The sequence below is a fragment of the Staurois parvus genome, unplaced genomic scaffold (genome assembly GCF_062004578.1).
Source record: "Staurois parvus isolate SC_StPar_1 unplaced genomic scaffold, SC_StPar_1.0 ptg000005l, whole genome shotgun sequence".
Classification (NCBI taxonomy): domain Eukaryota; kingdom Metazoa; phylum Chordata; class Amphibia; order Anura; family Ranidae; genus Staurois; species Staurois parvus.
The window spans coordinates 8068682-8088881 of NW_028317801.1; the positions used below are offsets into that span (position 1 = coordinate 8068682).

The window sequence follows — 20200 nt, forward strand, 5'->3', positions numbered from 1 at the left end:
CATTTTATTTTTTATTTCAGGTTAAATATTTCACTTTTTATTTATAACATAATATTTTTGTATTGTGTTCTCTCACTTTTTTATTGTCTTCTGTATTTTTATATCTAGCTGCCTTTCCTTTTACCCACATTTTTTCTGATAACTTTGCCTTTCTGGTCAGGTCCAGACCCTTTTAGAAATTTTGTTGGTTACCATAGTAAATCTTTCAACATACAGAGCTTATATATTGACAGAATGGCTGCCAGATGCACATCAACTTGGCACAATGGTTACTTTTCTTAGTCTACCACAGTGATTGTTATCTAAAGCTCAGGTATGCAGGAGATTTTCTTTCATCTTGTTTACCTGAAAGAGTCCCTGTCACCTTGTCCTTGTTTAAAGTGTATTTCTGCTTTTTTAGCCAAATATGAAAAATCTCCACTATATGTTTATTATGTGTTCCTATTCACACAGTTTTTTTTTTAAAATACACCTTTTTGATGTTTCTGAAGAGAAGGTGTCATAACTGAGTACGGGTGCTTCTCAGGTCAGCATGATCTGCCCATTAGTCCAATTCTCATTAGCATACATTGGAGATGCCCACCTCATAATCGTTTAACCTTTTGTTAAAGCCCCGTGCACACAGGCCAAATATCGGGCAGTATCAGCCAGTTCAACAGAAACCGACCAACATTCAGCCCTTGTATACGGCAATGGGAATGTGAAAATGTAACAAATATAAAGTAGGTATTATCTCAGTCTGGCTGCGAAAGTTGGGACATCCTTTAAAGCCCACCCACTGATTCAGAAGTACTTGTCTTTACATTCTTTCTTTGGAAATTCTGCCTAGTTGGTATCCACTCCAAAATACTGGTTGCTGGCTAGTGTAGAAGCTTACAGGATGAGTTGACACCCCCTTCATCATATGACTATGTTTGGGCCTTATCAATCACTGCTTCATGGGAGGAAGCCACATGCTCTTCCATATCTGTATGCACTAGGTACTTTTCAACAGCAGAAACTGAAGGAGTTGCGGTGGAGTGCTGGAGAGTTGCATATAAAGTGGTCCAGGGTCACCTTTACACAGACATTGTCATTTTGATCTGAATGGTAAGAAGAACAGGGTCTCTTTAAGCCTGTCTACACATGTGTTGACATTAAATAAATGAATGCCAAAGTATATGCCATTTAAAGTACAGTGTATAGAAGAATGAGACATATAGAAAAGTAGGCACATTTATACATATAAAGTCATGCATCATGCATCGGTGTGCACATATGTGTTTTTTTTGTATTTTTCAGCTGCAAAAGTGAGCTTATACATTTAAAATTTTATTTACCAACAGGGAATATTAACCCACGGAACAAGGTATGGATTGATAGAACCACCAGTGCAATACACATCTCTGCACAGCAAGCTGAGGCCATCAAAAGTCACTGCAATTGATTTCTCACCATTTGCAGTGCCAGCATTTTTGGTAAGTAATTATAGTTGTTGCACTAAAATCTAGTTAGTAGAGCAGTGATATACAGCCGGCATAATCTTATATTTTTTTAAATTATAAAAAATACATTATAATAATAAAGTATATCCAAAGCCAAACGTTTTTAAATTAGCTTTAGGTAGAAATGCCAATAATGAAAACAAGTTGTTTTTTCTTGTTTTGTTTTCTTTGTGACCCATTAGGGAGATATTTCTTTACTTCCTGTCTCGATAATGGATTTAACTATTTAGTGTCCAAAGGTCATTGATGCCTAGATGCCCAGACCAAGTTCAGCACTGGCAGCATGTCTCAGTTAACTCTGACTAATTTCCATACAACTCTGTTTTTATTATAGTCTGACAAAGCAGTCACATGATTGGGAGCCATTCTTACTGGTTCCCAATCATCAGTAGGGATCCAGACTATCAGTGACCAATGGGAGTGAACAGCCATACAAAGTGTTGGCTTTTTGCTCTCAAAGGGGAAGCCAATTAGTCATGCAACGTCTGCACAGAGCATCATGCTAGGGAATGTTAATAAACAGATCATGAGCAGAATAAAGTTAAAGCGACGTTCCAGGCTCCCTCAAAAAAAAATTAAAAGTCAGCAGATATAAATCCTGTAGCAGTTGACTTTAATTGTAAGGACACTTACCTGTCTAGGGATCAGCGATGTTCTCACCTTAGCTGATTCTTCAATCAGCTTTGGGTTCAGGGGCCAGCATCTTAAGTAAGAGAAACTGGCAGAGAAGCCTTGCGGCTTCACAGCCGGTTTCCCACTATGCATGCGCAAAGTGCATTGCACATTGTGAAGTTTCCCAGAAGGCTGTAATGGTAGGAGGGGGGGGGGGGGACACGAACTTCCTGCTCAGATTTCCACATCTAACTGGAAGTAGGAGTGTGTACCTGTCAAAACCACTCCCCCCATAAAGTGCCAAATGTGGCAGTGGGGGGGGGGATGCAGACCAGCAGATCTTCCCCTTTTTGGTGAAGTCCTGCTTTAATAATTGGGTCATGAAAAGGGAACTAACATGAACAGTAAGAAGATCTTGCAAGCTGTGAAGATATTGTTATTTCTTGACTTGCCCATGTATGGCTAGCGTTAGTGAAGTAAAAGTACATGGGGGGGGGGGGGGGGGGGGTAGGCGATAATTTTCATCTTTTTATACAGTTTATATTTGCTTTTTGTGAAATTTAGTTACAGTTCATCCACTGCAGAAATGTTTATTTATCTTTCTTTGCTGTGCTGTTTAAAGGCAGGATGTACAGATGGCTGTATACGGTTACACACGATGAGTGCAGAGTATCCAGTAATGCAGTGGAATGACACTACTGGTGGCCAGCCCATTATTGCACTACAATGGTCATTGACCAGACCAACCTTGTTTTTTGTCCTGGATGCAGCATCTTCTATCCACATATGGGACTTGTTACAAAATGACTTACAGCCAATCGCCAAAGAATCCATAACATCTGACCAGTAAGTGTACATTAAATGGTTGGTTATACATTAAACTCTTTCCTTTTTCCTCTTCTCCCTTTCTCTCACTTTCTCTCTCTCTCTCTACATTTTTTGTATTTTCCATTTTCATTTCCCCCCTATTTTTCCCACAAAATTCAGAAATCCTGCTGTGAGATTGTTCATTTCAACACAAATCTTTTTATAAGATTATATTTGCATGTTACATATTTTATGTATGTTATTTACCTGTGAAAGCTCCGTTGCTTGGGGGACACTCCCTTTGCTCCTCCTCCAGCAGCTTCATAAAAAAGAAGGGGGTGAGTGGGATGCTGGTCCAGTACAGAGGGTAATAAGGCACTCTCAGAAGAGGAGAGGGCAATGATGTGTAAGGAGCACAGAACCCTCCATCCTTGCATATCACAAACCTATCCTATTCTGGAAGTATCTAATTGATCTCTGTGCTGACCCAGCTCCCACCCCTCATCTTTTTACATACATTATTATGTAGCTGCCCAGGGAGGACTGAAGGGGAATACAATAGGGCAGACTTTCTCAACTTTTTAAAAGTGAGGAATCCTTGAAATAACTTTCAGATCGTAGGGAACCACTACTAATAATTATATGTTCAGCTCACAGGACAGTATTGTGAACATGCAGCTATGGATAAAGAAATCTATATATAAAAAAAAAAAGAAAAAAGAAAAAGCAGCATACTTAGTCTATTTGCCATGTTATATTGATGGTCAGTGGAAAAGTGCCCTTTTACATTGGTGGTCAGTGAAGTGCCTAATAACATTGATGAGTTACATGTCCATTAGAATGGTGGTTCTTGGAGACGGGCAACTTACAGTGCATCCAGAAAGTATTCACAGCTCTTAACTTTTGCAACATTTTGTTATGTTACAGCCTTATTCCATAATGGATTAAATTCACTTTTTTTCTTCAACATTCTACAAACAATACCCCATAATGACAACGTGAAATAAGTTGGTTTTGAAATCTTTGCAATTTAATAAAAATAAAAAACAAAAAAACCCCATGTACATAAGTATTCACAGCCTTTGCTCAATTGTTGTTTGTTGAAGCACCTTTAGCACCAATTACAGCCTCAAGTAATTTTGAGTATGATGCTACAAGCTTGGCACACCTATTTTTGGGCAATTTCTCTCATTGTTCATTGCAGTACCTCTCAAGCTCCACCAGGTTGGACTTGGAGCGTCGGTGCACAGCCATTTTCAGATCTCTCCAGATGTTACGGATCCGCCAGGTGGTACCTCTGGCAGCCCACTAGGCGGAATCACCCGGAGCGTGGAGTCTAAGTCCCGGTCTCCCGGTCAGCACTCTGGAACAGGTTTTCCTCTAGGATGGCTCTGTACATTGCTGCATTCATCTTTCCTTTGATCCTGACTAGTCTCCCAATTCCTGCTGCTGAAAAACATCCCCACAGCATGATGCTGCCACCACTGTGCTTCACTGTAGGGATGGTATTGGCCAGGTGGTGAGTGTTGCCTGGTTTCCTCCAGACATGATGCTTGGCATTCAGGCCAAAGAGTTCAATCTTTGTTTCATCAGACCAGAGAGTTTTGTTTCTCATGGTCTGAGAGTCCCTCAGGTGCCTTTTGGCAAACTCCAGGTGGGCTGCCATTTGCCTTTTACTGAGGAGTGGCTTCCATCTGGTCACTCTACCATACAGGCCTGATTGGTGGAGTGCTGCAGAGACGGTTGTTCTTCTGGAAGGTTCCACAGAGAAATGCTGGAGCTCTTTCAGAGTGACCATTGTGTGCTGGGTTACCTCCCTGGCTGAGGCCCTTCTCCCTCAATCACTCATTTTGGCTGGGCAGCCTGCTCTAGGGTGGTTCCAAACTTCTTCCAGTTACGGATGATGGAGGCCACTGTGCTCATTGGGACCTTCAATGCTGCAGAAATTTTTCTGTACCCTTCCCCAGATCTGTGCCTTGATACAATCCTGTCTCGGAGGTCTACGGACAATTCCTTGGACTTCATGGCTTGGTTTGTGCTCTGACATGCACTGTTAACTGTGGGACCTTATATAGATGGGTGTATGCCTTTCCTAATCATGTCCAATCAACTGAATTTCCCACAAGTCATGGCAAAGGCTGTGAATACTTATGTACATGTGTTTGTTTTTTATTTTTAATAAATTGCAAAGATTTCAAAACCAACTTCTTTCATGTTGTCATTACGGGGTATTGTTTGTAGAATGTTGAGGAAAAAAATTAATTTAACCCATTTTAGAGTAAGGCTGTAACATAACAAAATGTGGTAAAAGTTAAGCGCTGTGAATACTTTCTAGGTGCACTGTAGTTTGGTGGTCAGTGAGAAAAGAACTTCCTTACAATAGTGTTCACAAAAATGCCCCCTTAAATATAGCTGAAATGGTCATTGGTGTCAGTGTATGCAGAAATAAAAATGGAAACATACTGGACTTCACTGGCAATGAAAGGAAACTTAACCACAATTCATAAAATCTAATGTTTAGTTACAATCATATTAAAACAGCTTATTGATCAAGTCAATAATATTTGTTAAAAACAATATACACATAATTCTCTAGCGAATTTTGGCTGCTGACTCACTGTCCACCTAATTGGTATGAATACAACTAAATTTTGATAATTCACAGAGTATGCAGTTATAAGACAGAATCGTGAGTCAATGAGACAGCAGCAATCACTTATTTAGGCGTATTTAGATAGCATAGGGGTTCCCATGGGGCGGGCACCGGAGCAAGAAGAGAGACCAGCTGGACAACAGATGATGAGACAATTTGTCCAACAAAAGATGGAATTAGCAAATGCAGGTGACAAAAGAATTACAAACATCAATCCATAATCCGTATTCAACAGATTCATTCTCATAAGAGGTTTGTTTATGTGGCCATCTTATATAAAGTAATGTGGCCAGATAAAGATGGATACTCCGATACATATGGATTCTAAATGCAATACTTTAGGCAGGAAAGATGGATATTCCAGTGTAGATAGATTCTGGAAGCTTTGTGTGTTAATCCTCTCTATAGGTCAATATAATAGGAAGAGATGGCTACCTCATCTTTGGCACAGATGTCAAACTATTTCTTTAAACAACAGCCTCAATGCCACAACACCCAGGGGAGATTTCTCATCCATTTTTTCTATTGAGTTGTAGAATATATAACTTTGGTGTCAGTGGTAACTTATCTGAGGGGCACAAATACTCAAGGAACTCCTAGCAATCTCTGCAGAGACCCTAGGGTTCCATGGAATTCTGACTGAAAAGGGTTTCAATAGATTATTACTTGAGTGCTGCGATCCATAGACTTACACAGCGGGACTTAGCCATGCACAGCACTGGATCTATTCACCCCTCTCTTCCCCTTCACACAGGGAAGGGGGCTCACAGACAAATATAAAACTTTTTCCTCAATGCAAGGAATGCTTTAGTATCGCTTTAAGAACCAGGAAGTGCAGTATTTTTAGATGTTACCTATTACATAGCAAATCTTCACTTTCTGAGTTCAAGTCAACTATAATGTGTTAAAGTGTATATACAAGTTCAGTGACTGGGTTTACATTTACATTGACAATTCATAGACTAGAAAAAGCCGTTGATGGTTCTGGCCCTGGGAAAATAAAAGGGGCCCACATCCATGAATATAATGATATGTATAAAAGAGAAAAACTCTACATCTGGACTTTTAAGGTGCCCCAAAGTGTAACAGCCAAGACACTTCTTATAAAAATATAACGGGAAAATAACTACCCCCTCCCCCGACATTCTTTATTTACACACAAGTTATTATTAAAAACAGTACAAATAGATATAAAAAGCTCATAACAAGAGCAGCACTTGCTAGCATACAATAGTCTGATCCTGCATTACAATAATCCTGGAGCTTTCATTCTAAACGAATTCAACTCAAAAGTAGATAACATTTCCTCAGCAACTCCTCAACATGTTTCACAGGAAATTATACCTTCTTCCTAAGGAGGATTAAAGCTGCTTAACAATCTGTGTGAAGATGTCAGTGATCCAGTATTCTCATATATGGTAACATCAGATAGGATGGAGAGAGCCCAGGAGATCATCCAGAAACGCAGAGAACAGATATCTCCCACAAGCAGGTGTAAAGGGCATAAATCGGAACACACACTATGCTTCAATACAGAAAAAGGACCCTAAATATATGTATTGCAGGTCTATCTCAAAAGGGGTAAAAAATAAGTCATGGAAGACAGGGGGGCAAAAAAATGAAGATGTTCAACCATGATAGCAGAAATAGTCATCATTAGGCTCAAATACCTCCGGTGGAAATGATGTATAGTCAGTCTGTGGAAAATAAAAAGATAGCACCAGTTCCCCAATTCCCTGTTATGTTCTGAAGAAAAAAGTAATTGCCTATGGCCATTTGCGGACAAAGCCGCTCATATGTTTACATAAGAATAGTACATAAGAATAATATGTCCACCATTTTTGTATTGAGATTGATAAATTGTATCTGAAGCTAGTACTTTTAATTTAGTGGTTTATTTATATTGAGTAGTTAAAACCCCTGTCATGCATTTCTTGCTGTGTATCCTTGTTAGGGAAATATACTCTCTCGATTTGTACTGTGACCACTGGGACTGAAAGTAAAGGAGAAACCAAAATGCTCAAGTTGCCAACAGAACAAGAATAGATCAGAAATCTTCCAATCGGAACGCTTGTCCTGGTGACAACTATCATCAGTCAAGTCTAAGAAATTTTTGAGGAAGTTTCTCTTGCTTCCTGTTGCATCTATAGATAAGGAAGTGAAAGGAAAATTTTCCAAGAGGGGACAGATTGAAAACCCTAACCATGGTTTTCACCATTTCCTGCTCTATCCAAAATGAATAGAAACTTTAGTTATATTTTACTTCCAACTTTTTAGTAAATGATAACCTGTTGATATCTGATATGTGACAACAATATCTCTTCCACATTTAATGGAAAATCTTTTTTGTTCTGCCCAGGGTACTGAGCATGTCAGTTTTCGGTGAACCAGAAAAAAACAATAATCTGATGGGTCTGGCTTTAGCCAAAGCATCTGGAACAGTGGAAATCCAATATATAAAGAAGAAGTGGGCCAAGCCACAGCCAAAGGAGATAGAGAAACTTCAGTTAATTTTGCAGGAGATTCTGTAAATGTGTAAAATAGCGGTATTGATAGTCATTGTAATAGATTGCTTAATGTAAATTGTTGATCTATTTTTATACTGAATGATATTTTTTGTACGGGCACTCAGTTAATGTAGTAGTTTTGTGCACTTGGCCATTGATTTGTTGAAGTAACTCCTGCTTTTGACAGATTTAGGATACAAAGTTTTTTTTCATCCACTCTGCCCTGTATTTCTGCTTCTTATTTAAGATTGCAATCATTCACTATCTCCTTAGGTGTCTTGGGGACTCCAGCAGCGAGATCTCAGCACCCGACTTTCCAGCTCTGTACAATTAATAATATCATTAGAATGAATCTCACTCTCACTGCTGTTTTTTTACTTCATTGTACATTATAAATAAGCAAAGTCAGTGCTACTTGCATTCTTTGTTGAGGGCACAGTGAAGGATAAAGCAACTGTGGTCACATAGGTAAATATAGAAGTTTTGGTAAATTTCCCACACTTTTTATTGTTTTCAATTACTTGCCACCTACCATAACTGTTTTCATTGTTCTGCATGGAATTTCTGGGCTTGGCATCACAATACCTCTGTTGGGGAGTAGAGCTTGGAAGAATGGTGGGTAAGTCTTGCTACAGGAGTTCCAGAGTTATAAGAAGCCCAAGCCCATGAATAGTTCCAAATCAGTTTTAGGCCTTATGCATGTAAATATTTAATAGCTTCTGTGTCCACGGGTGTAAATCTCTGATGCGTTCTTGCACCCGGGGAGCCTCAGGTGCCGTGTACAGCTGCTACTACAAGTGAATGTCTGTACATGCCCCTATTTGTGTAAACACTGATCGCTTCTGCATGAGTCTTTATCTGCACATGCGTGTATGGCATATTTTCCCCAAATATGAAAAGGACTTGCATTGGCTGCTGTGCATGGCACCTGAAGCTTTCTGGCCATGAGGAAGTTCTGGGAAGTTTATGTTTGAGGACACAGAAGCTAGTAAACATTTTTATGCATGGGGTTTTACCGAAACCTAGCTTTTAGTAGGTTGCACCAGCGTACGGCCATTTATGTTTTTATATTTATGTGAGATGTGGTTACTGATACCTGTGAGCACCTGTAATGACCACAATCCAAACCTGGGTTTTGTGTAGTAGTGGTAGATCCTGCTGATCTTTGCATTTGCCGTTGTTGTCTGTAGCCGTTAAAATCGACAACTTACATATCCCAGAAGGCATCACAATGCCAGAGACTTCACCTAGGTCATTTATTGGAAATAACTAGACTTATGTTCTTCAACCTTAAGAATTTCACATGCAGATAGTTGTCCCCCAGATTGCTGTCCCTCTGCTCCCCTAGCTTGGTCTTAGGGCACAACTTGTTGGTCACTCATGATATGGTGTTCTCTCTGGCCAGAACAAATTGGTTTCTTCTGGCTAGCTCTAAGTCGTAGCTATTTTGTGGGTGCTCCCAAAAACCCGTCTGTGGGGGGCACACAGCAGGGAAGACACAATCCTTTCAACTGTCACTACAGTAAGAAGAACCAAATCCCTCCCCTGACAAGGGATATAGTATGTCCCGCAGAGGGTGCTGGGGGCTGTAGTGAGGACAGCCCTCTATAGGCTCAGTAAAACAAAAGAAAAGATGTACAAGCTTAGAAGAGCTAAGCTAAGCTTGTAATTTTCAGTGCACCAGGCTTCTTGTGGAAGGACTTGTTCACATATAAAGAGACAGCTGTCACACTGTAAACTGCAGTGATTTTACTATGCAGCAGCTGTCTGTTCAGGCTGCAATGAGCCAGCGGTAGAGACTGGTAAGTTGTGCAAATAAATTAAGATTGTGCAATCTCCCTGCATCCTCTGGAATATCCCGTTATTTCTATCTATGGTGTAAATTTTGTTCTGGCTTGCCAAATACCTACACTTTAGTACTATATATGACACTTTATTTGTGCCAGTGGTAGATATTTCAGGACAAGCTGATGGGAGATCAGTTCTCTTTCTCCTGCTTATGCACTATAGCTTGGACCAAAAGAGGGGAGTGGATTTCAGAAAAGCTTGTCCTGCAAACTCGACTGTTAAAACAAATGACATTCAGTACTCACCTGTGTTGTTATAAGTGCACTAGTATGGCTATAAGGGCCTTATGCAAATTCAATATTGGTTATTGAGTTAAACCTTTTCAGACTAAAGATGCCCATACATGGGCTGAATACTGACCATAAAAGGTCATTATTAGATCACTTAGGTCATTTAGATTACTTTTGCTATTAAACTACTTCTTTTTGTAGGCTGCTGTCAACTTTGCAGCCTGACTATCTTTTCAGAAATGGAATTGTCAGTATGGTAGTTGCACGCCTATACAGAGCTTGCATGAAGCTCTGATATGACTATTTCTACTGTCTTCACACTCTATGGGTATCAGGCACCTGGGTTAAATGTTCATATTGCCCATGCCTATGATTTTCCATCATTTTATACAGTTAAATCTATTGTGCACAGGGCCATCTGCAGGCAAGAAGCAGGGGTCTTGAGCGGCACAATCTGTATGTATGTTATTGTATACCAAATGTATTGTTTGTATACATACAGTATATTCAGAACCAAAAGTTAGGAATTTTTTGTAGACATGCTGATCTAAAATTAACCATATATAATTAAAAGTAAATCCGTAATAATTTTTATTGTTTACATCTTATACTTAAAAGCATTATCACATTAAAAAAACTGGCTGATATCCATTCATGTAATAATACATCTCTATTAACCCATATTCCCATATACATAGAAAAGAGGAATCACAACAATGACTTGTATGCAGGGAATGCCCAATGCGCTGCAAAATCATTTTTTCATCAAGAGATGGACAGAGGGTCTGCTTGCAGAGAAAACAATACAATAGGACATTCAGTATGCAACATAATATGTCACCAACATAGCTTTGAACTCTCCACATTTATTTAGAGATCTCTACTTACAAAATGTATAATGCATATCAGCCAAAAAGAAGAAAATTTAAAAGCATCTTGTTAATAGAGATCTCTAAATAAATGTGGAGAGTTAAAAAATATATTGAGTGACATGTTACTCTGCATACTGGATGTCTTATTGTATATGTTTGCTCCACATATAGACCCTTTGTCTAGCTTGATTTTGAAGCCTGTCAGACCTTCTCTACATAAGAGTACAGAAGTCATTGTTGTGATTTCTCTTTTCTATGTATAAGGGTTAATAGGGATGTATTGTGACAGGAAACAATACTCTTCCAATCAGAGATTTTATTTGATGTTTTTAAGTATGAGATATACACAATAAAAATTAGTACTTATGCACTTTTAATTATATGCAGTGTCAGCATGCCTAAAAAAACATAAAATTTTTAGTTCTGGTTATATGTATACAGTTCATAGGGATGTTGGCATTGTAGATGTTGATCACTTCACATATGACCAAGGCAGATAGCTTCTGTATATTGCTTGTGTTTATCTTGTGTGATGTTTAATCTGGAGAATATTTCTGCCTCCATAACTGACTGCAACACATCACTGGTAGTTAGAATGATGGCAGTCTGCTATTACTTAAAGCAGAGTTCAGTCATTTTGTGTTTATTAAAGTCAACAGCTACAAAAACTGTAGTTGCTGACTTTTACTAAACACACACTCACCTGTCCCAAGGTCCAGCGATTTGTGCTCACCTGCGACTTCCCTTTTCTTCCTCTCCTCTCCTCGACATCTGAACTGTGGGCACCAGGCTGTGACAGCTTGCGGATTCACAGCCGGGTGCCCACTGTGCATGCGTGAGTCGCGCTGCGCATTCCTATTGGTCCGCCAGTCTTCTGGGACCTGTGAAGTGTCCCAGAAGACTGCAGGAGGAAGGAGGGGGGCCGAACTTCCGGCTCACTATGCAGCTACAAACTGAGCCGGAAGTGAGAGTGGGTACCTGTCAAAACCAGATATCCCCCACGCCCCCAAAAAGTGCCAAACATGGCAGTGGAGGAGGGGAGGAGGAAAACAAGAAGAGCTTCCACTTTTGGGTGGAACTCTGATTTAAGGCTGGCCAGTCCCAAATGTGTGTGACATTGCTAGTGGTGCACTCAATCTGTGGTTGTGGGAAAGAAATTTGCACCATCTTTGGCTTGCCTTAGTCCATCTTGTGATGCAGACACCCTTGCCATAAAGCCTAGTCAGATCATTGACTTAATTTCCTTATTACAGTTATGCAATATGGCTATGTTGCCACTCTGCCAGTGAAGGTGCACATGGATAAGGTCACCTCCCCCCGTCTGCTCATTCCTACTGTCAGTGAGCTTCCTATGTTAGATTGACAATCCTGTGCAATGCGGTAGCATGTCACTAGCTCACAGATCTGCCCCTCTCTCCAGCCCTAATCCTACTTTGCAGGGGATCCTATTTAATAAATACATTACAGGTTCAAATAAAGACCCTCTTATTTATGCCTGAAGTTAATCTTATCAGTTTTTCAACATAAGATACTTCTGTAAAGTGCAGTGTATACACCTGCCTACCAAGTTCGATTCAGTGTGAAAAAGTAATAGTTAATTTATTTCAATATTATCAAAATGATTATTGTTACAAAACAATAGCTGAATACAAAGAAGGCAAGAGACCTGGTGTTGGCCAAAGGCACCCTTAGAGGCCGGGAACTTTACTACCTAAAGTCAAAATATGGCCACATTGGTCAGATATAAGATACATTAATATATTATTGGAGCAACCCAACCGCAAAGTCATTGTTATCTTGAATAGTACCAAAGGGTACAGAGGAGTATGAGCTTTGGGATCAGAAAGGAAGTAAAGGAGAGGAAGTAGAGTAATGGCAGGTAAAAGGGTAGGAAGAGGGAAGGAGATATGAGGACCTTGGGGCTGGGTAAACCCCCCTATATCCCTGGAACATCCAGGAAATATTTTAACAAGTGGTTGTTAAACAAGTCAGTAGAAGGCAGTCAAAATCTTGTCAGGATATAGTTGGTTATCAGTGGGTCCCAAACTTTTTGGAAGCTTTTAACAGTGTCCCTCAGTATGGCCATCATTTTTTTGTTAGTTAGATACCCAGTCACTTTGTTTTTGACTTGGGCTATGGTTGATTATTCAGACCACTGTACTTTAGTCGGTGTCTGCTTAGCTCCTGTAAAGATAAGTGAGCAGTTTAATTTGGAATTTTGTGATAGCTTCAACATTTAAATATAAGGGAGAGCCTCATATGGATTTTTGCATATGCCCCTACCTAGTACTGTGTATATTCATTGATAAATGTTAATCAGAAAGCTTTATTTTTTTGTGACAGTCCCACCGTATATGTTTAAGAGTAATAATTTCATAGCCTACAGAACAAATAGAATTGCTTGGAATGCTGTGAAAAGCATTTTGAAGTTGTGGCAACTGAAGGTGTGCTTGAGATAAAATGATACAAACAAGGGGCTACTTGGCAACTATTTATTATATTATATACCCTTTAGGAATACCAAAGTCGACAAATACTGAGCAGCATGCAATAAAGGTTTCATCCTCTTTAGTTAGGAATAGGTAGACTGATCAGAGCAGACCTGTCTCCCTGTCCCTACCTTTCTTGGGCCAGACAACAGATGTGTGATCATTGGGTAAATAAGCTGGCATGAGACATGTAACAAAGCATAGGGATCTCAGAATGTACATAGCTTTGTGGGGAGAGGATGTGCTATATCAGCACAGGATGTGGTGGCAAAAGGGCAAGGAAACTTTGAAAATGTCGTTACCCTTTAAAAGAAGTCCAGGGTAGCAAAACATTCCTTCAAGAGGAGTGCTCCTTTGTTTTACTTTTAGCAGTCAATCATGCCTCTGTTCCTCACTATGCACTGTAGTTCCCTCCTCCAACCCCCTCCGTTACTGCTATATGACATAGGGGCTAGAAGATGGAAGCGTGGTGGGGACACAGGAATTCAGCACTCCCAGAAGTGTAGAGTGGCTGAGAAGTGACAAAGTCTGCAGTGCTGGGATGGAGGGGAGGACACGCAGGCTGTTGGAAAGGTGAGCATAAGGCCTTATTCATGCAAAGGGTCTGTTTAACTGCTTGTCCGCCACCCTATAGTAAAACTACTGCTACAGAGCTGCGCAAAATCACGTGTGTGTGTGTGTATATATATATATATATATATGTGTGTGTGTGATTTGTATTTCCGGGTAGGGGGCGCGCACGCCGCCCTACCCGCGCCACCATTGGATGCTGTCAGTCACTGGGTCCCGGCTGGAGATTTCCCACCAGCACGCAGTGATCGCCCAGTAACACTGACGGGAGAGACCAGTGTGTAAACAACACAGGTGTCTCCTGCCAGCAAGAACATGCTGCTGTGTATTTCTCTGCACAGCAGAGATATACACAGCAGCATGTTTCCCTAGTAAAACACACACAGCACATTATGTAAAACCACACACAGTTACACCCTGTATTAGTGTCATTGGGATGTCATTGGCAGTTAGTCAGTTTCCACCCAGTGTCAGAATGCCCGCCGCAGTCCCGCTATAAGTTCCTGATCGTCGCCATTACTAGTATTAAAATAAATAAATAAAATTCCAGTATATATACCTCCATTTGTAGACGCTATAACTTTCACGTAAACCAATCAATTTACACGTATTGGGATTTTTCTTAGCAAAGACATGTTGCAGAATACATTTTGGCCTAAATTTATGACGAAATTTTGATTTTTTTTAAAACATTTTTTACTGGATATGTTTTATAGCAAAAAGTTATTTTTCTTCAAAATTTTCTGTATTTTTTTGTTTATAGCGCAAAAAATAAAAACCGCACAGGTGATCAAATACCACCAAAAGAAAGCTCTATTTGTGGGGAAAAAAAGGACATAAATTTAATTTATGTACAGCGTTGTACGAGTAAATCCTCTAGAGGGCAAGTGGTTACACTCTTCTTAACGCTAGAACTCGTGGCTGGATAGTTGCTTAAAAAGCACAGTAAAAACCACGTATTGCACACGCTTTTAGGTGTGTTTAAGCGTGTCTAGTGTTTGAGCGTTAATGCATTCTATTCAGTATATTAATTTATTCTGGCCACTGGAATGCATTAACACTCAAATGCTAGACGCATCTTGCGGTGTGGTACATTCTGCATTTCTTCTGCTCTCCAAAAAATGCCTTTAGTGTGTTTTTCCTCTGCCTGTAAATGATAATGTGTGCATGGATATATAGGCTTACACAGAGGTGCTTTTACAGGCTGAAAACAATTCTCAACGCCTGTAACAGCGGCATTTATGCTCTGAGCCCTTATAGCTCTTCTCTTGTTGAACATCTTTTTGCAGGATTTTTGCTTCTCGGACAGGGTCACCTTAAAATTGCTTTTTTCCCCACATTGGATTTTCTAAATCATATCAGCTGAGATCAGGGTGGTGGGAGAATGAAAGGTTATTAAAGGCATAGTAGGGTGCTTGCTATACCATGAAGGGATTTTAAGATGTGCAGACCATTGCTGAAACTATACCAACCCTTGTGCCCCAGTGGCTGGTAAATTCTACCACCCCCCTGGATTATATAAGATATAGATAAATAAAACCAGCACTATGTAAATATAAATTGGCTATAAAAAAAATTATGTATTAAAGTTTAGCCAATGTCACAATCCAAATAAATCTTCCACTGCTGTGCCCAGTACCCAAAGTATATAAGGCTCACCATATTTTCATGATCCCTTATTCCTAAGTAGCTCATGAAACACTTTTATGCAGGTAAATGTAGGAACCTCTAATATCTCTGCCTTCTCTCCACCTCCATTAGGTCCTCTACTGCGCACCTTACTTTTTCAATGTTCATAATGTAAGTATAAAGACACACCAGTATTGCGCACCTCACTCCACCGCTCACCACCAGGCATTATTACAAAAAACAACTTCATTGTATAATATTGTATGACATAAAGAGCTTAATTAAAAATTATACTCACAAAAAAAAAATGCTCCACAAAAGATAAAATGTCTGTCCTGTTCCTGCAGGTACAAAATCCCGGTACCAGGTGTTCCCAGTGTCTGGCGCCACTTCAGCTCAAAGTGTTTTGTCACAAAGCAGTTTCTCATGAGATGATCCTAGCTCCTGGGAGCTCAGTTAAATACCCGTTCTGCCGTTTAGAGAAGGCCCACACTTCCGCCCATACATCCCACCTAAAACTGCAAAAATAGACTCCACACCCCCAATAACTGTACCTGAGCAGCCAATATTTAGGACTGGGTCACCCCTTGCATAAAATAACATTCTAGTTCTATTACACATATTATCAAAATTTGATGACCGCAATAGCTTTGATGATAGCAATAACACTCCCCCCTACACCGAGTAGTTGCACCAAATACTAGGTACACGTGTGAATCTAGGACTACACATTTTTGTATATCTATAGTTGATTTATGTTTACAGAACACTGGTTTTATTTATCTATAATGAAGGGCTTTTTTTAACACAGGTTCACTTTAAATTTGAATGCACCCCATCTCTACTGGGCCATGTGTTGTTCTGTAACAACTGGAAAGCATCATTTAGCTTCTTGAACTTTTCACAATAACTGTACTTTGTTTTACTGTACAGTACTGTACTGGGGTTTTTTTTATATTTTATGTTGTTTTGTACATTTGTATATGTATTTTTTGGCACAAATGATTGTGTAAATAAACACAGATTAAAAAATTAGGCAATGTTTCTTTTTTTTTTTTTTTTAATTTAACCCCGTTTTTTAAATGTAAAAGCTGGCTATCTGTCCTGTGGTCCTGGTTAAGTGGTCCTGTGGAGTTGATCCTAGTCAGCCGAGTAGCAGCAGTTTTTGGACGAGTGGACAGTAACTCACTACTACTTATTAAAGGGTTAGATTGCCAAAAGTAATGTGATTTATAGGTGGACTGATCTCTCAGTGACTTAACTAGCAATTTTCCTAGGACCATCTGGAGCCCTCTCAAAATTGCTGCTGCAGATGTTCAGACCTGAAAATTTAAAATGAATATGGCTGAACAAAGCAAATAGAATTGACAAATTCAGGCACCGTATGAAGAAATACATTGTCACCTAAGTGGAATTCCAAGCTACATGAAAACAAGTGTAAATAAAAAAACCTTTTCCAAAATGGCCACTGTGGCACTTCTGGTTTACATCTGATGTCACTTCCTTTAGGTAGTGATAAATATAAATGGATTACTAAGGCAAATAAAGTGTTTTATATAATATACTGCTACACTATGGTCCTTCTGCTTTTACCTTACATGGTTCATGAGCATATGGTGACATCCTGAGTGTGGGAGGATGTCTGTTATATAAAAACAGAGTGGAACATAGAATGCATACATGCATGTTTATGCTCAAGTTTTGTAAGGTGCATGATCTAAAGGGCAAGGCGGGGTGCACATATGGTGGATGGAATACACTTTTTGGTCATTTGGATATTTATTGAATGTGAGTTTTATTCTATTGCATGATGTTCACAATTTAAAGATATACTACACTGTTAGTGGTTTTCTTTTTGGAGGACTTCACCAAATGAGGAAGTCATCTCATGAAGGATTTCAGATAACCATTATATGTCTTGATGCAAGAATTCCTCTAATAGAGGGTAAGGGTAGATATTGAATGAGGTGGATGGCAAGAGTCTTTCAGGTGGTGGAGGTTTAACGTTTTGCATTATTTTCATGTGAGCACGCTAATTTATTACGTTTATGGTTTACAAATTTTGAACATACTACACTATATGCAATTTATGTTTTTTTACATGATGGGAGAGAAACACATTGGGACCACATTGGTATTGCCAGTCAAGAGAAGACACGTGTGCTTTTATGGAAAGGCTTTATTTCTGATAAGAATATTGTAACCCACATTTGGAAGTCTGTTTTAATATATGAACTTTTAAAAGGACTGTAGAGAATATAATAAGCAAATACTTATACAGATACCATTTTAGCTCTGAAATGTAATTCTGATGATACATATACCACACTGCACAACCAGGCCTTTGACACTAATTGCCTGGTTTGGCAATGCAGCTTCCTTGTCCTTCAGCTTGCTTATTAGACAATCTACATTATCACATCTGTCCGTTGAGCAGGGTTCTGTCCCAATAAGTAATAAAACTGAGCCAGCAGGCTGTAATCCTAAACAAGCAAAGAAGTGTATATCGTAGCAACCAGCCAAAATCACAAATCTTTTTGTAGTAAAACATATTTTTATTTTAAATGTGCATTGGGTCAGGATCATGAATTGCCCATCCAATTACTCACTTTCTTCATGTCTGTGAAGGGTCTTATTTTTCTGTAATGCTGAATATGTTTTGCAGCTTATGCAAGTCACTTCTTTAGCTTTAACGAGCTTCAGGAACATAAAGATTTGTTAAAGATTAATAAACATTGCATCTCTGAGAGACATTTCTAAATCTAAAAGAACCAACACCCAAACACAAGCAAAGTTACTTGGCATGTGTAGTGTGGAATGCAAACACCTTTACATTAGGGAGAGGGACAACCTCTTAAGCAAATGACTCAACATAGGATGGCAAATTCTACAGGTCAAGACCCAGCAGTCTTCATATACCTGAAGAAAAAGGAACATTCTTCCGAGGACACAGAGGACAACTGGTTTGCAATGTCATCTACAACAAACTAGAACAAACATCATCGAACAGGGATGGTGGTCTTCCACATATAATGTTATTTTACCATGTCTACCTTGGCATTTTGACATGATTTCACACCTTCAGCCATGTACTGTGCCTTGAAAAAGTATTCATACCCCTTGAAATTTTCCACATTTTGTCATGTTACAACCAAAAATGTAAATGTATTTTATTGGGATTTATGTGATAGACCAACGCAAAGTGGCACATAATTCTGAAGTGGAATGAAAATGATAAATGGCTTTGGAAATTTTGTACAAATAAATATCTTAAAAGTGTGGTGTGCATTTGTTTTCAGCCCCCCTGAGTCAATACTTTGTAGAACCACCTTTCGCTGCAATTACAGCTGCAAGTCTTTTTGGGGATGTCTCTACCAGCTTTGCACATCTAGAGAGTGAAATTTTTGTCCATTCTTCTTTGCAAAATAGCTCAAGCTCTGTCAGATTGGAAAATACTAACTATACATGCCGAAGCATAGGGGCTATCCACCCACTGTCCACCCCAGGCCCCCATGCTTGGGCATATATGCTCTTATTTTAACAGCGGATGTCATCCAACAGCGCTGCACACACTTATAAATATTCTGAGAGCAAGACCTTGTTGCTGTCAGAATAAACAGATCAGTGCTGCAGCTGAATTGCATTCCTGCAAAGAAAACCGCAATGGTTAACAGTAAAACTGTAACAGTATAACAGTAACTCGACAACAAAAAAAAACTACAACTATTTTTGGTTGTAGTTGTAAAATTTTAAAAAACATTTTTAAACTTTAACTTTTTATTTTTTGTTTTCTTTTACTTTAACCATATTGCAGGGTCTCTCAAAATGCTATAGCCAGTTTCCTGACTACCTAACATCTATCGAGACCCTGTGCAAATATGTGCCCTGAACTGTGCCGTGCTGTACCCTTTACTATAATACCCTATAATAGTCCACTAATGTATGGTAGCGACGGAAGCAGTCCTTGAGGCAGAGACCAAGTTGGTCAGGACAGAAGGAACAAAAAAAGCGAGTGTCACGCCTAATTCCAAGTCTGCTACAGACACAATATCTGCACAAAAGCATTATATAGAGCCAATTGAAATAAACAGACACTTTTTTGTACCAGCATCTGGCTTTTTGGGAAACGAAGTACGGCTTCATCATCTGGTCGTTGAAGTCCACCCCTCCCATGTTAAGGTTTAGTCATGGACATAGAGGGGCTTCTCAACACCAGCTGCTGTGGCAATTTGGATGGTCGTGTCTGCGTGAATGGATGACAGGACGAAAACATCCCATTTGTCCTTCCACTTCATTGGGAACAATTCATCATTTCTCAAGCAGGCTTTCTGCCCCTTTCTAAGATGGGTATTTACAAGCTATTGGGGGAAGCCCCAGCGATTAGGTTGCACGGTGCCACATGCGCCAAATCCAAGATTGTAGAAATGTCTAAATAGTGGCATGCTTGAATAAAAATTGTCCACGTATAAGTGGTACCCCACATGGAAAAAGGATGACAC

At 39.5% G+C, this 20200-nt stretch overlaps 1 protein-coding gene across 1 annotated transcript in view; it reads left to right on the forward strand.

Annotated features, from left to right (window-relative positions):
* The window catches only part of DYNC2I1 (dynein 2 intermediate chain 1), a 112793-nt gene extending 96057 nt beyond the window's left edge, over positions 1 to 16736 (forward strand). The window contains exons 20-22 of the mRNA XM_089651807.1: positions 1326 to 1457; positions 2719 to 2942; positions 7916 to 16736. Of these exons, the coding sequence (XP_089507933.1) occupies positions 1326 to 1457; positions 2719 to 2942; positions 7916 to 8087 (528 nt within the window). The 3' untranslated portion in view covers positions 8088 to 16736. The remainder of the gene's footprint in view (positions 1 to 1325; positions 1458 to 2718; positions 2943 to 7915) is intronic.
* The last annotated feature ends 3464 nt before the right edge of the window (positions 16737 to 20200 follow it).